This window comes from Hipposideros armiger, unplaced genomic scaffold (genome assembly GCF_001890085.2).
Source record: "Hipposideros armiger isolate ML-2016 unplaced genomic scaffold, ASM189008v1 scaffold_206, whole genome shotgun sequence".
NCBI lineage: Eukaryota > Metazoa > Chordata > Mammalia > Chiroptera > Hipposideridae > Hipposideros > Hipposideros armiger.
In genome coordinates, this window is record NW_017731556.1 from 2,625,303 (window position 1) to 2,641,785 (window position 16,483).

At 34.7% G+C, this 16,483-nt stretch overlaps 1 protein-coding gene across 2 annotated transcripts in view; it reads right to left on the reverse strand.

Annotated features, from left to right (window-relative positions):
* VTA1 (vesicle trafficking 1) overlaps positions 1-16,483 on the reverse strand; it is a 58,098-nt gene that overhangs the window by 27,986 nt on the left and 13,629 nt on the right. For both annotated transcript variants that reach the window (XM_019653795.1, XM_019653793.1), the window contains exons 2-4: positions 10,536-10,630; positions 8,227-8,354; positions 7,118-7,193 (exon numbers count right to left, since the gene is read on the reverse strand). In XM_019653795.1, the coding sequence (XP_019509340.1) occupies positions 7,118-7,193; positions 8,227-8,354; positions 10,536-10,630 (299 nt within the window). The remainder of the gene's footprint in view (positions 1-7,117; positions 7,194-8,226; positions 8,355-10,535; positions 10,631-16,483) is intronic.

Sequence of the window (16,483 nt, forward strand, 5' to 3'; positions counted from 1 at the left end):
ACTGAAGCGATGTCTGTCTTTCCCACTTCATCTTATTAGGAGGCACATGATATCAGTTGGTCCCTATATTGGTCATGTTAGGTTTGATAATTTGATTAAAGTGGTGTCAGGTAGGATTCTCCATTCTCCCCTACTTCCCACTTTAAAATTAATAAGCAATTTGAGGGGAGATATTTAGAGGCTCATGTAAATATCCTGCTCTTCATCAAACTCCATCCACTACTTTTAAACTCCATTAACGATTTCTATCTTCACCTTTATGTCTATATTAATTATAATTCTACTGTGAAGAGCCTTCTAAGTTATTCCATTATTTACTCATTCATTTATTTAATTCTATGTTAAAGTACACACACATAGATTCTTATTTTATTCAATGGTTATCATCTATTAATATCATTGTTATTTTGATGCTCAAATTGTCCCTGACTTGGACAGTGGAAACCCTTTCAAACTGGCTTCTGGATCCTTTTAACATGCTCCCATGATTACGTGAACACTTCTTCACTTTAAGTCCAGCTTCATCTAGTTCTTTCTTACCCAGTCCTAGATTCAGCCCTTTCTACAACAGTCCTGGTTCCTTTTATAAATGATGGTATTTAGATCCCAAAATCAGACACTAGGGGTGCTCAATGCTATTGGTGCATCACTGCTTCCAATACAAAGATACAGAACTATATTTTATGTGCATATACACACACATCTATTATATATACTGTATACACACAAATACATTCATATATTGTATATACACACATTTATAGTAGACATATATAGTCTACGAAGGGCGTACAACTAAGTTCGCGAACTTAATTGTCTGACCTCATATATACATATATCTATTTTGCTCTATTTAGTTAATATATTTAAAAGCACAAATGAATATGAACATCTCCAATGCAATCTGACACAATACAGTGTAATATTTTCCTATCCCATATTTTAACTTCTTTACCCAGAAGTGAGAAACCTGGCTCCCTCAATATATTTACTCATTTGCTCAATGCTAGAATACAGAGTAGGCAGTTTTAGAATTGACAACCCAATACCATCAAGAAGAAACAAACCAATAGCTCAATATTTCTTTTTTGTGGTAAAACTGATATACTTTGAGATGCATAAATCTTGTATATGCTTGACAAATTTTGACAAATAGATATACCTGTGTAAAACATACTCCTATCAAAATACAACACTTCTAGTTCCCCAGAAAGGTCCTTTATATCTGTTTCCAGGTCAATCCCCCCCCACCCCCCCCATAAAAAAAACGCTCATTTTTTCCCACCAGATTTGTATATTGTAGTTCTTTATATGAGGGGGATCATACAGTGTGTATTCTTTTGAGTCTTCTTTTGCTTAGCATAATGTCTACAAATTCATCCATGTTGTAAGGTATATCAGTAGTCCCTTTCTATATCTTAGTAATAGCATAATTTATTTATCAGTTTCTCTGTTGGTAGACATCTGGTTTGTTTCCAGCTTTGGACTATTATGAATAAAGTTCCTATGAACAGTCTTGAACAAGTCTTTTTCTAGACATGTATTTTCATTTCTCATGGATAAACACCAAGGAGGAATTGCTGGGTAAAAGGGTAGGTGTATGTTTAACTTTATAAAAATCTGCCAAATCTTTTCCCAAAGTGGTTATAACATCTAACATTTTCAGCAAGCAATGTATGAAAGCTCTTGTTTTTCCAGATTCTAGCCAATATTTGATGTGGCCAGTCTATTCATTTTAGTTAATTTTACTGTTTTTAAACTACTTATTCTACTCATGACTGAGGGGGAGGATGTGTTAAACTCTGCAACTGTGAGTAGGAATTTATATTTTTCTTTTATTTCCATCAATTTTTGTTTCATATGGTTAAAACTCTGTTATTAGATATGCAGACACTTTTCACTGTAGTATCTTCTTGATGAAGTAAAATGTCCCATTTTACCTCAAATAACAAATCCTCTTAAAGTTTGTCTAATATTAATATGGCCACTTGGGATTTTGTTTCCTTAGTATTGCACTGAATACTTGTCGCATCCTTTCAAAATATCTGTGTCTCTGTATTTAAAGGGTGTTTCTTGTAAACAACATAAAGTTAGAGCTTGCTTTTTTTATCTAATCTGAAAATCTCTACTTTTAGTCCATTTACATTTATAGTAATACTGATATATGCCTAATATTTGCTATTTGTTTTACATTAGTCCCATCTTTTTTTGTTCCCCTCTCTTCTCTTTCCCTGCCTTCTTTTGTGTTTACCAGATATATATGTATAGTTATAATAACCTTTATTTAAATAGGTATGTATCTTTTAAAGAAATGACGAAAAGTGGAAATATAAAGTTTTTAAAATATATTTACCTACATATTAAGCTCAGTGTACTTCCTTCCTTCCTGTAAATCCAAGTCATCACCTGGTTTCCTTTCAGACTGAAAAACTTCCTTTCTGTTCTTCTTTAGAGCTTTAGATTTTTAGTGCAGATTTGCTAGCAATGACTTAATCTGCCTGAAAATGTCTTTTATTTTACCTTGATTTTCTGAAGGATACCTTTGCTCTATATAGAATTCTAAGTTGACAGGGTTTATTTGCTTTTTTTTTCTTTCAGTACTTGAAATATGTCACTTTCATCATCTTCTTGCCACCACTCTTTTAAAACATGAGAAATCCGTCATCCTTCAGAGCATTGTGACTCTGTGTACAATACGTGGTTTCCCAAGGCTGCTCTTTCAAGATTTCATCTCCTATTGCTCAGTTTCACTGGTTTGACTATGATGTTCTCAGACATGGTTTCTTTGTATTTCTGTTACTTGCAGGTTCACCGAGCTTTTTGAATCTGTACCTGTTTTTTCACCCAATTTAGAAAATCTATGGTCACCATTTCTTCAAAAAATTTTTTCTATATTTTCTTTCTCTTTTTTGGGACTCCAAATATAGTTAGTAGTAATACATATAGCCTATTTCTGAATAAATTCAACTTAAGTAACTATGTAAGATTGAGCAATTTGGAAGTTTCCATTATTATTTTCATGTATTTGCTGATGTCCTCTCTAAATATATAGAGAGATGCGCTAGAATATTACCCATCAACTAATAAAAGCAAGAACTAATGTTTTTTAAGCATTTACTATATGCTAGGTACTTTGCTAAGGGCTTTACATGTATTTCTCATTTTGCCCCCAGGGTAACTTGAAGGAGTAGGTATTATAATCTTCTTCATCTTACAGATGTGAGAACAGGCGTCTCACATAAGTGAGAACATAAGTCAAATAACTTGCCCAAAAATCAGTTATGAAGTGGCATATGGAATTTTCATTCACGATTGAATATTAAGTACAAGACACTGTTCTTGGCAATTTTCATACAGAGGGGAATACAAGATACCTGGAATTCCTTACTCTAGTAACAGACAATACTACCCTCATATTTTTCTATCTATTATTATAATTGCTAAGGATGAGAGCGTCAGTGTACAGTAAGAACATGAAAACCTAAGGCATGGTATGTACAGAACACATGCTTTTGCAATTCAATAAATCTCTCTCACTCTCCCATGGCTTTCTAGGCTAACAGTAAGATGTTGCTTAATTCAGAAACTGCCAGTGCCAATCGCTACCTTAAACACACTACCTCCTTCACAGCCAGCTACACATGTAATCGTTCCAGTCCTGTTGTAGCCCTGCTCTTCCACAGAGGGATGTGGGGTCTTCCAAAAAGGGATGTATTTATAGATCAGTGCTAATCAAAATGTGGTTCTACAACCAGCACTAGTCTGCAAACCGCTTACCAGTTTGTGACAAAATAGTACAGAATTGAGAGTACTTAAGAAACTTATAGCAAATTAGACTTGCATTTTGCATGACTTTTTTAAGTTTCATTTTTTTCTAGTAATTCAATTATTACTTGTATAATATTTTACAAAACATTCAGTCTGCAAGAGATTGGAAATTAAGAGAAAAAAAAGCTGGACCTTTATCAGAGGCTGAGAACATAGTTCTGGGCTACAGCATCTTGGGACAAGGTACTTATATTTTTCTGACCCTCAGTTCTCTCACTGCAATTCAGAGTCCTGAAAAGTGAAACAAAATATATCTAAAGTGTCTAAGCATAGTGCCAGCCAAGTGGTAACAGTGGATTCCTTTTGTGTATTTTATCTTTTGTTATTAGACCACATATCATTCTCGTTAGTTATTTTGCTTCTCTAAGTTAGGACACAAGGTCTGTGAGGGCAGGAAAACATACCATATTCATTGGATTCCTTCAAATTAGCAGAAACTCAATAGATAAGAGCAGTATTATTATTTTTTTCCAGCGATTTTCATATTCTTCCTAAATTAGCAGTGTTAAACCTAAACCAAAGACTATAAAGGAAAAAAGGTAAAATGATATCTGCTTTTCAGACCTTGCTAGAAGTGAAATTAATCTAAAATACAATAAAAGAAAGCCTATCAATAATATTGGCCATAAATAGATTAATCAAGATGATACAGTAGGAAAATAAAATATTTATGTTTCAAACAGTCCTTGCTTTAAAGTATAAACTTAGAATTTTTATATATATTCTGGTGACTCTATATCTAAAACTGGGACATTGATTCTAAGAAATCTACGGGAATGCTAGAAGTTTACATAACAACAAATTTAATTAAATACTGAGATGGAATTATATAAGGCACAGTTAAAAGAGTTCAATACGTATACCTAAAACAGAGAGAGGGCCGTTGAGAAACAAGACTGGCAGATAAAATATACATATATAAACAGTTGAAGACTAAAGAAAATACAGACTTTATTTAGTTCTGTGCAACTATGAGTAATGACATGAAATTAAAAGGGAAAAACTATCAGGAAATAGACCAAAATGCTGGGAGTAATTGAGATCTATTACATTTCAGAAGAGTTATGAAAGAAGTTCTCTGTAAACAGGTCTGAACATTATTTCCACCTACAGACAGAAAAATAAAAAGCTGAACTATAATGACTTTTGAAATATTAACTAATTGGCCACTGTTTTTACTCAGTGTGCAAATTTGCACTTAATGCCAAAGAAGATGTAAGTGTAGAGTATGACAAAGTCCCCCTTCATGGACTGGCAGTATAATTCATTCCAAAATATATTATATAAAACTCAAGTCAATACATTTATGGAGTAATATTCACACAGTTAAGACTCTAAAAGCGGAAGAGTTGAGAGAATGGAGAAATTCACATAAGGGTTAGAACAATATGTTAGACTTGAAGAGAAGGTAAGGCTAAGGCAAAGCAGGCTAAAAATACAAAGTTCACAGCGGTCAAAGCTGGGAGGTGGTGAGCAGACTGGCCTGACAAACACGAAATGGGGCTGGTAAGAAGCACCACAAGCCAGACGAACCCGCAATGTCCGGAAATGAAAAATCCCTACAGGTTCTTCAATTCAACACCAACACAGAACAACGTGCAGGGCAAAAGAGCTCGAAAATAGTTTGAAAATATTACGTAACTTGAAGTAATCTAGCTGGTGAAGCAGTGGTCTTTTCAAAAATGTCTATTTTTTAAAAAGAAAAGCAAAAAGAATGTAAGTAAAAGACTCAGAGTCTTCATGTACAAACGTCACCCAGAAGGCCTCCGGTGCGCGGCTTGCTCACTCAGACGCCACATTGCTGCGTCACCTTTCTCCTCCCTTCTTCCTACTAGAGTGTGTTCTGATCTGGTTTATGACTTACTCCTCTAACCTGAGCTCCGTTACTCTCCTTTGCCCACCTGGAACTCTCCGAAACCCTACTGACCTACCTAAAGCTTTCCACAATGTCACGTTTAAATCACCTCTGTATCTTCAAGTTGCTAGTATCATGTCCCATACTAGTGAAAACAGAGCGGGAAAGAATCAGTAAGAACAGGAGGTGGGAGTAGAAAGGGAGCTACACATAGTGGGTCTACAGGGCCTTCAGGATACAGGAGGTGCTGCCCATTGAGAAGCATTTCAGCGTTCACACTCCAGGTCTGTTTCCTGATACCACTCAGCCTCAGGAAAACTGAACAGCGGGGGCTCCAAATGGGCACTGCCCCATACAATAGCAGGGGTTTGGGAGTATCTGGGGGTGGTTTCTGGTTACCTGAATGACTAGGGAATGCCATGTGTGCAAGGGCTAAGGGTGATGGATGTTTTGAAATAAAAGAAGCAATCATAGACAATAAGACTGTCCCTCACTCGGCAGGATTTGAAATGTTCAGCACAACTCTGCCAATACAAACACCCAGCTTATCATCAAGCTTAGAACTTCATTTTACATATAAACATAAAATTTTTTTGCAGTTTTGATATACTGTTTCACAAAAATGCAAATATCTCATAGATTACACTTTGTTTTATTTAGAACTTTACAATGAGCTGTTCATCGTTTTGAAAAACTCATAGCACAGAAAGCAATGCTTTTCACAGATTTCAAATCACCAATATAGCATGCTTCTATCAGTCTCGTTTATGGCTCTTCTTTTCTCTCTTTCCAGATATTAACTCCCCTCTCAGAAAACAAATTTTCTTGCTACAGTAAAAACAACACTGAAATCACAGCAATGTTTGTCACTTAGCCTCAATTTGCTCATGGATAAAATGAATATGCACTCTACTTATCTTAGAGGAGATATGAGAAACAAACTGATAAAAAAATAGAAAGTATCTTGTAAATTATCAAGTTCTATATGTATTCTACCAGAAACAAATCATAAACAGTGACATTTCTGACTAGAAATGCAATAGGGGGAAATACATTCTAAAAGTCTCTGCCCCAGTATGTTTACCAAATAACAGTGAAGAAAATTAACAGCATACAGAATTAGTGATATTTAAACACTTCATAAAATCAAACTCAAAACCTGTGCTGCCCAATACAGTAGTCATGCATTTCCTAAAGTGTAAGATACACACTGGATTCAAACAGCTCACCACAAAATAAAAATATATTAAAAATAATTTCATCTTTTGTTTTTACTTTTTAAAATGTGGCTAGTAGTAAATTTAAAATTAAATTTTTGCTTGCATTACATTTCTGATAGACATGCTGCTCTAACTAAACAATGTAATAATAAAACTGATAAACAGCAACAATACTGATCTACAGCTAATAAGACAATAAAGAATATATACTCACTTCATCAGTGAGCTCTCCAAACACTGTGATGACATCTATTAAAAGACTTGCCGTATAGAAGGACTTGATCATGTTTCTGGAGGAGAAAAGAGCTGGTTTAGTTTAACTGAAAAAAATTAAGATGTAGAATTAGTCATGTAGCCATAAGAAAAAAATTCCAATGTTTATAAAAAGCATTCTAAAATTAGTATTTTAAATAAAATCAAATTTTAAGAACACAATGGAGCTCCTCTTATAATGTTATTAGGAGAAAGTAACAACACTCATATTACAGGCAAATATGGTACAGTAAGGCTTTATAGTCTACAATTGATACTAGAAAAAAGTATATTACAGTGTTATCTAAATGCATATCAAGCTATGCGCATTTCTTTGCATTAAAGTATTATCATAATAATGACAAATTATTTCAATTGGTGGAGTGGGAGGTTTTTTTTAGATTTTATTGGGGAATTGGGGAAGGGGAAAAGCCAAGTTGTTGTCCTTCAAACTTAGTTGTGGAGTGCGCAGCTAGCTCAGCTCCAAGTCCACTCAGCTCAAGGTGCCATATTCAATCTTAGTTGCGGGAGGGCATAGCCCACCATCCCATGTGGGAGTCAAACCGGTAACCTTGTTAGGAGCACGTGGTCTCACCAGCTGAGCCATCCTGCCACCTGTTGACAGCTCAGCATCAGCCCAGCTCGGGCGCAGCTCACTGGCCCATGTGGAATCGAACCGGCGAACCTATTGCTCAGAGCTCGTGCTCTTAACCAACTGAGCCGCTCGGCGGGCCATGAGTGGGAGTTTTTAAAATCAACATCACTGAACCAGGGTGTTCTTGGCTAAAATCAACTCTTAGATTTTGAAAAATGTTGAAGAATGGCTAGTTAGGGTATATTTACTGAGAAAATAAATCTGTCCTGGATATTCTTCTTTCGGGCCATTTTGTTTAAAAAGAAAGGATTGCACTTGATACCCAAAATCACTCTGAGATTCTACAATTTAAAAAAACACACCTAAAAACCTAAATCATTAATCAGGAAATCAGAAAGCATTCAATACGTAACTGGATAATTCTGGTTAAAGAATAACTAAACTTATCATTTTTATTTTCCTCCTTCTTTACTTACTTGTGAAATCGCCCAGCCCGATCTTCGTTATCTGCATACAAAAACATTTTCAAAGCATAATTCTCCAAATGGGCACAACCAACTATTTCTTGAGTAATAGCTTCATTATCACCCAACTGTTTCTTAAGCTAAAACAAAATCAGATACACAGCTCATGATTCTGGACTTACAGAAGTGTATGCTTAAGTACAAATTATCCTAATAATCATTTTAAGTAAATTATTTTACATTCATTTTAGTAAAAGATGTATCAATGAAATCTTGCAGAAAAGAAAATTGCTCTGCCTCAGCCCAAGGTGTTTAAAGTAAAATCCAATCAATGTTCACAAAATTTTAAAGAAACACACTCATGATAACTTGAAAGTATAATTTAGCTCTAAAAATCAAAATAACCAAGACAAAAAGATAACACATCCAAGTAGCTATTTTAAAGCATCACATAAATATTTCAAAATAATGTATTATCCAATGTACTACAGGTATCCTAAAAATGGTATTAGGAAATTCTTTCCCAACCATATATAATTTAAAATTTTAATTTATCCTAATTTCAATTTCCTCTCAAAAAAAAAAGTCAAATAAAAAAATAAGACTAGATCAATATAATCTAAAATAGTAACTTTCAGTGCACATTAGTAAAAAAAGAGATCTAATTCTAAGTAATGTATGACAAACTTAGCACTGGATTACGAAAGTTTTTAAAATTTAGACAAATATATACCTCAAATCAATACAAGTCAGAACTGTGTTAATTTCCAATCAGTACATTCCTTTCCTACACATACAATAATTTAAAGTATTTTAAAAACAACAAACTAAGTTCTTACATTTTACTCCAACTGCCATATTGAAATAAATGACCCTCTGGACTACTAGATCTTAGCACCATACTACTGTTCTAATATTGCTTTTTTCAAATACATTATAAGATGAAAAATTAAATTTAAAAATGGCCTCAGAATATTTCATAAAATCAACAAAGTAAATATTCTCATAATTACAACAAAATAATTTAATGTCCAGAAGAGGTGTAATGTTGGAATTTAGGAATTTTTTAGCTATGCTTATCCTGAACAAAAACAGAAAAAGGCCCACAATATAACACTAGTTTACTGTATCCAAACTGTGAAATAATTCTAGGTTTAATTCTAGAAAGATTTTAGTAAGAGTACATCATCTCATCTTCAACATAAAATATCTGGCAGCAAAAATATAATATACTAAAAGTTTTCCAACTGTAATATAAACATTATAGTACAGGCAAATGTCATCTCACCATGGAATAAACTTGATTGTTATTTAATTTAGATAATAATATACTCCTGATGAATCCCTTTATAAGTGTGATTTTACATTTTGCTTATTATGAAAAACTGAGTTTTGTGTTATCCAAAAGCTATTATTATTCAACCTATTATTGTTATATGTAAAATAATAAAGAGATATAGTCTATATAAAATGTCCATTAGAAATGGGATTTTACAAATATATCACTACATGTAAGACACATTCTTCCTCCTGCCTTCTAACTCCACCCTCCAAAAAAAAGAGTACTCAACTTTTTCTTACAGCAGTGTTAGAAGTGGAAGACCAGACAGACTCCAGGGACATCTGTGTTCCCATCAGTGGTGCCACCAGAACCATCCTGGATGGTTAACAGTAGCAGAGGACAGGGACTCTGGGTCAGAAGGCCAGACACCCATACCAAGTTAGACAGTGAACACTACTGCCCATGGCTGCTTAACACAACTAGGCTTTGATCTGAATAACTTGCAAATAACCTGTGAAACTATACATTGGTGTCTCTCCATAATCTGTGAAATCTTTAAGATGGCTCCTTTGTCACCTACCACATTTCTTCTAACAGGGGTGAATGCCTGGACCATAAGAGCATCTTACCCTGGAACCAAGAGTGGGAGGAAGAGACGATAGGCAACTGGTATCATTTCCTTCGTTGTTCCTTTCACTAAATAAATAACCATTTCAATCATCCATGTGATTGCATGAGGGAAGGTTAGAAAGGGTTCATCACTTATGAAAAGATGACTCGAAGGCCATCTGTAATAACATGGAACAAGACATAATGGTATATGCAAAGATAATGGGACCTATTTTAAATTTCGCTTACAACTCCCGTAGCAGAATGATGTAAATAATAAAAAAAAACTGTGTCTGTTTTTCCTCAACTATAATGACACTACTGAATGCTACCAAGAGAAAGATCTAAAATGACAGCACATGCATACACAAATGAAATAAAAATGGCATTTTAAACTAATCAGAAAATAAATTATCACTGTTTAACTTACAGCTTCTAACTGATCCATTAGCTTTGATAAAAATTTACGACATTCAGGAGTTTTACTATCAATTTTCATTCCAGTTTGCATTGCATATAAACGACCTACAAAAAAAGAAAAATAAGATAATATGAACAATTTCATTTTTTAACATCTTTTTTTATGACTGAATGTTTAAAATATGTTTTGTTGAATAAATCACCCAAAATTTAGGTGAATTTAGAAATAAAGTCTTGACTTACTGTCAATCTCATTTAGAAATATAAAGAACACAAAAATATTATTTGAAGAATGCAACAGATTTATGAAGATGACAACAAAGTTTTACCAAGTAAGGCATTCTCCTTTGGCATGTTTTTAAACAAGGACTGATTCCTAAGTTGTCAAAGGGATCTGTAATTTAATTGGTAAGTCAGGGCACTCAGAAAAACCACCTACATGTATGAGAGCACGAACCAAGTGTCACATAAGGGATAGTGATAAAGCATACAATATGGACTGGGGCAGTGGGAAATGGGACTTGAGCTGAGGCTCACAGGAAGAACGTTTTAAGCATTTTTATATATCCAAATAAAAATAAATATACTCTACAAAATTAATGAAAATGAAGGCTAAAGCTAAAGACTCTCTAACACCACAACGCTAACAGCTTTTCCACTAAAAGCTGCGAACAGTTGGGTGGTAACTGTTATCACTGGTGTGCACTCGAACACGTATTGTCTGTAATTTACCTCTTACATTCAACAACATTTTGGAGATCTGTGTTAGTGCTCCACTGCTCCACAGGACGGACACATCATTCTACCTAAAGCACATTTAGATAGTTCTTAGCTGTTCATTACTACTGATCGTGTTGCCTTACCACACCTTCTTGCAAACACATTCAAGAGTTCCCTCAGGTAAACAGCAAGAAGTGGAATTCCTGGGTCATAGTATGTGTACCTTTTTCATTTTGAGAGCTAATCCTAAACTATTTTCCAAAACGGATTACTATATTAATAATATACAGGTATATCTCCAACATTTACAAACACCCATTTCCCACAAACTCACAAAAAAATATTACTGAATGTCAATCTCAGGGTTGAAAGTGGTATCTCACTATTTGATTTTGCATTTTCCTGACTACTACTAAATAGGTGTTAGATATACAGAATAGCCTTATATCCTCCTTTATGAATTAGGAATATCTATCAAAAGAAAAGACAAGAAACTTCCACCAAATTTCCTGTTGGGTTGTATACTTTTTAACAAATTGGCTTGTGGCAGTTCTTTATACAGTACGAAATAGGACATAACACTTTTTCCCCAAACGGAATCTTGCGAACACTCCCACCATTCCCTGCTCTACTTTTTTCCTCAGTATTGTAATTATCTTCTATTTATTTATCCTCTGTCTCTAGTACAACTAGAATTTAAACTCCATGATGACAACAATTTTAATCTATTTGATTTGCTGATGTATCCCCGGCATCTATGATAGTGCTTGGCCTTCAATAAACATTTTCTGAATAGATAAAATACATGAATGAAAGAATAGCTCATTCTGTCCCACTGATTTAAATGCCATTTTTATCATTCATTATCATATATTAAGTTTCCATGGGATAAAAGAGTCCAATTCTATTGCTGCCTTATTTACTAGAGCATTATAACATGGCTGGTATCCGTTAGTTACTCTCAGGATTTCCAACTTAACTATGTTTAACTGATCATATCTTTAAAAATGTATTAATATACACATAATACATAGTTATTTATTCTATTTGTGTTTTTTATTTTAATAGCTTTATCTGAAGGAACTGTTTTATTTTATTTTTTTTAGCTGAGCCATCCTGCCACCTGTTGGCAGCTCAGCTCGGGCTGGGAATCGAACCAATTACCCTGTTGCTCAGAGCTCACAATCTTGAGTGAGCTCTTAACCATCTGAGCCACTCAGCTGGCCTTGAAGGAACTGTTTTTTAATGCTTAGTTTGGTTTTTAGGACTATCTCATGTTTGAGAGTTTGAAGTTTAATTTATTAATGCATTATTTCCACAAATCAAATTTAAGGGTTTGGTCCATCTAGGTATCAATGAGAGGGAAAAAAATTGGAGTTCCAAAAGTATCATACAGATTTATACTGCCACACAGTGTAAAATATGGTGCTTTCATTTTCACTGCATACTAGCCAGCATTGGGTATCACTATGATACAAAGACAGATGCTAACTTAAGCAGCAAAAAAGCACTCGTTTTAAATATCTACTGGTTTAATCACAAATGTGACCACATTTTCTGTCATTTCTCCTCCTTTTAACTAGTCATATTTCTTTAGCAACTTATCCAGGTCCTTTTCCAATTTATCTGTGAGATTTTAATCATAACTCCCTCACACACACCCACACCCACACCCCTTTTGAAGCATGGTTAAATGCGCCTCCCCTTTTTAAACCAGTCATATTTCTTTTGATTTATTCAAGTTCTGTACCTATTTTAGTCAGCTTTTTTTCTTAAAACTAATTGAACTCCTCAACACCTTTTCTTTGTGAGTTGTTAGGTCTTTCTTCCAGCATTTTTGTTGCATTCATTATTTAAAGTGCATCACACGCTCTTTAGATAATAAACATATAGGCTGCAAATACTATGCCGTCTTTCCATTTTTGAATGTTGTTTTAAAACACAGAGGATTCAAATATTTATGTACTCAAAGCTATTATTTGTGATTTTTCCCTCTATCAGTTCTAAGCTTAGAAAGCTTAGACTTGATATTTAGTTGCATGGTTTTTCTTATGGTTTAATTTTTCAAATTTAACTCTTTAATTTGCATTTCCCCCCAAGTTAATGGCACCTTGTCTCAAAGTCACTTAGTAAATACTCCTTCCTTTTTCTAATGATTTGTGATTCCATCCTTAATATACGTAGTTTCACCTTTTATACGTCCTGCCTATTTGATTTTGCTGAGATCTCAGATCAAACGTCATCTCTTTACATGACAATATCTATAACAATATCTATAGCTTTTACATCCCCCAAATTTAATTTTATTACATCTTATTATATTACTAAAACTTTCTGAAGAATTTTAAGTGTTACTGCTCTTATTTTTAAGAGGAAGACTTTTAGTTAGGAGTAGGGATTGTTAATAAATTGAGGCATATTAAAAATGTTAAGTTTACTTGAGCAAAAATCAGTTCAAATAGGGCAGCCCCAAACCAAAAGTGGTTAGGAGCACTGAGCTGACAGAAGCCAGGGAAAGACTTGTATAGAGAAAGTGTGGAAGCAAAGAGAGGAAATCATCTGATTGGCTGGCTATAGCTTAAAGCCTCCTTGGCTGCCTGTGATTGGGTGTGCTCAGCATTTTGATTTAGTAACTGGGAGGCATTTACTAGCTCAGATTTCAGTTTGCTTACATACACAGGCTGCCCCAGCATTAGAGCCACATCAGTCTAATGGCCTCGTTGTTTAATTAATTTAACAGGTCCAATTTCATGCCAGGTTGCTCTTATTTCTCCTAATAGAGCCACCACCCTAAGATACACTGAGGCGGAGGTCTTTGAGACCCAGATGATTCCAGAAATTGCCAAAACAATTAGCTGGAGTGTAGGGGAAAAAAAATACTAGTATTCCTAATATTTTTATCTGTCTTTTTAAAGTTCCATTTTTATATCTTTTATAATACCTATAGTGTTAGTATGTCAGTACATAAATGTAATTTCTAAATAACTTATGTAATATATTGGGAGATATGTGGGTTTTTTTTTTTAACTCATGTGGATAGGTGAGCAAAAGGTTAAGAATCGCTGCTCACTGCATCATCACTCCTCTCAACTATAAACTGTATTTTCTTGCCCCAATTTAGCCCACGCCTCTTCCCCATGACCCCATTCCTTCTACTGAATCCCCTGCATTCATAATCAGCAAAGTCCCATACACCTTCTCAGAGTCCTTCTCCCTATCTAAGCTCTGCATGTTTCTTGAAATCATGTTATTTGCAGTTCTCCCGAGCAGTGATTTGTAATTCTCTTACACTGTTCCTATATTTCAGGATTGGCAAGTAGGGCTGGTTTTCTCTTTGTATCCACTGATAAGCTTCCATTCCAGTATTCTCTCAGTATCTTCTGAACATGCTAGTCTAGGTTACATGCCACCCTCTTCCACTTGATCTTGCTATGCTTATAATCAATTGCCCATGGTACATCCTTGTTCTTCCTTCATCTTGGCAATTTCCCTGTTCACACAGATAATCAATATTTGTGGCAGAGACTCCTCGCTGCCTTTCCATATTCATTCTTCCCATCTTACTAACAAGGCCCCTACATTATTAGGGAGTTGTAATGTACCTAGCCAAAATAGTACATTTCCCAGTATTCTTCAAAGCAAACTATGGCCATGTAACTAGGAATAATTATCATGCAACCAGAAATTTTTGGGAGTGATTTCTGGAAAAATCAGCTCAAAAGGGGGAATGACAGCAGGGGAAAGATCTGACTAACCCTTTTCCTTTTCTCTTCCCTGCTGCCTAGAATGAAAATGGGATGACTGAAATTCTAGTGGGCACCCTGGACACAAGTAGCCATGGAAATGGCTGGTTTGCAGAACTGAAATTGGAAAGAATGTGAGTCCTTAATGCCCACATGGAATTCACGTACTGGCACTGGGTAATGCCAACATCACATTTTTTTGCTTTTTTTTTTAAATGAGTTTCAGGAGTACAAAACAACACAATAGTTATCCTTTTCACCCCTCACAAAGTGACAACCCTCCTCCCCCATGCACATTTTCTTTTAAATGAGGAAGTAAACTGTATTTTACTTAGTTATTGTTATTTTGGATTTTCTGCAATTAGAAAGCAAATCTAATTCTAATACATATGCAGACAGTGCCATGTTCTCCATTCTCATGGACCCTGATTCCCAATTATATGTGCTCTCTCTTACATGCCAGTCATTCCATATTAATTTACAACCACAAACTGTTGTAGTTGCAAAGTCAGTATATCAAGCACCCACTTTAAACACAGTATCCTTTTTTCCCCAACAACATTCAACTATCCTATTACAACAGGCTTTCAGTTCACCGGAGTCTCCCTACTTCATTACAATCAGTCTTCTCTGTTTAATGTCCCTCAGCGACCAGCTTTGATTTTACAATATATTTTTCTAGAACTTGACTCCGCTATCTCCTGCTACCCATGCTTCTTTTTTTTCTTTTTACATCCTATGACAAAAGCACACATATATAAACCCACTATCCTCTTTCTCTATGCATACATACAAGCAGCAGAGACCACGGACATATTAGCATCATTATAAATATCATAATTATCAAACTCAACTAAGCTGTCAAATGACTATTTCAAATAACTTCAACCTCGTTAAAACAACATCACTGAAAGAAACACACAGAAAATTTAACAGACATCAATTAATGATTTGCTATTTATATATAATATTGGTCAACACGATAAAATATGGTAACATGAGTACTGGACTCACATGAAACAGCACTGACAGCTTCATTTTCCAGGTCTTGCTCCTTATTTCCTAACCACAGTAGTGAGAACTGCATGAATCCTACCTTCCATAAAGTATAGTTAGCTACTCGGTAGACCAACTTTGGGTATAAATGGCTACCCAGCATAAGTATTAGCCCAGATAATGACAAAATGAGGTTGATTCCTAGATTCACCTTAGCGTTCGTGACAGCCATTTCTGAACTTAACCATTAAACAGACATGCAGGAAATTAATCCAGCATTTTCTTGTTACCAGGTGAAAGCGATTTATTCCTATGAAAAAAGCACAATATTCAGTTTCTAATGTGTGACTTTCAACTACTTGTACTACTGCTTATAATTAAAATGGAGACTATCTTCTATCTACCTACCTACCTATCTCCTTTAAAGCAAAAATCAAATTATTCCCACTTCGCTATCACATTATCATCCTCCCTTAAAACACAAATATAAACAAATATC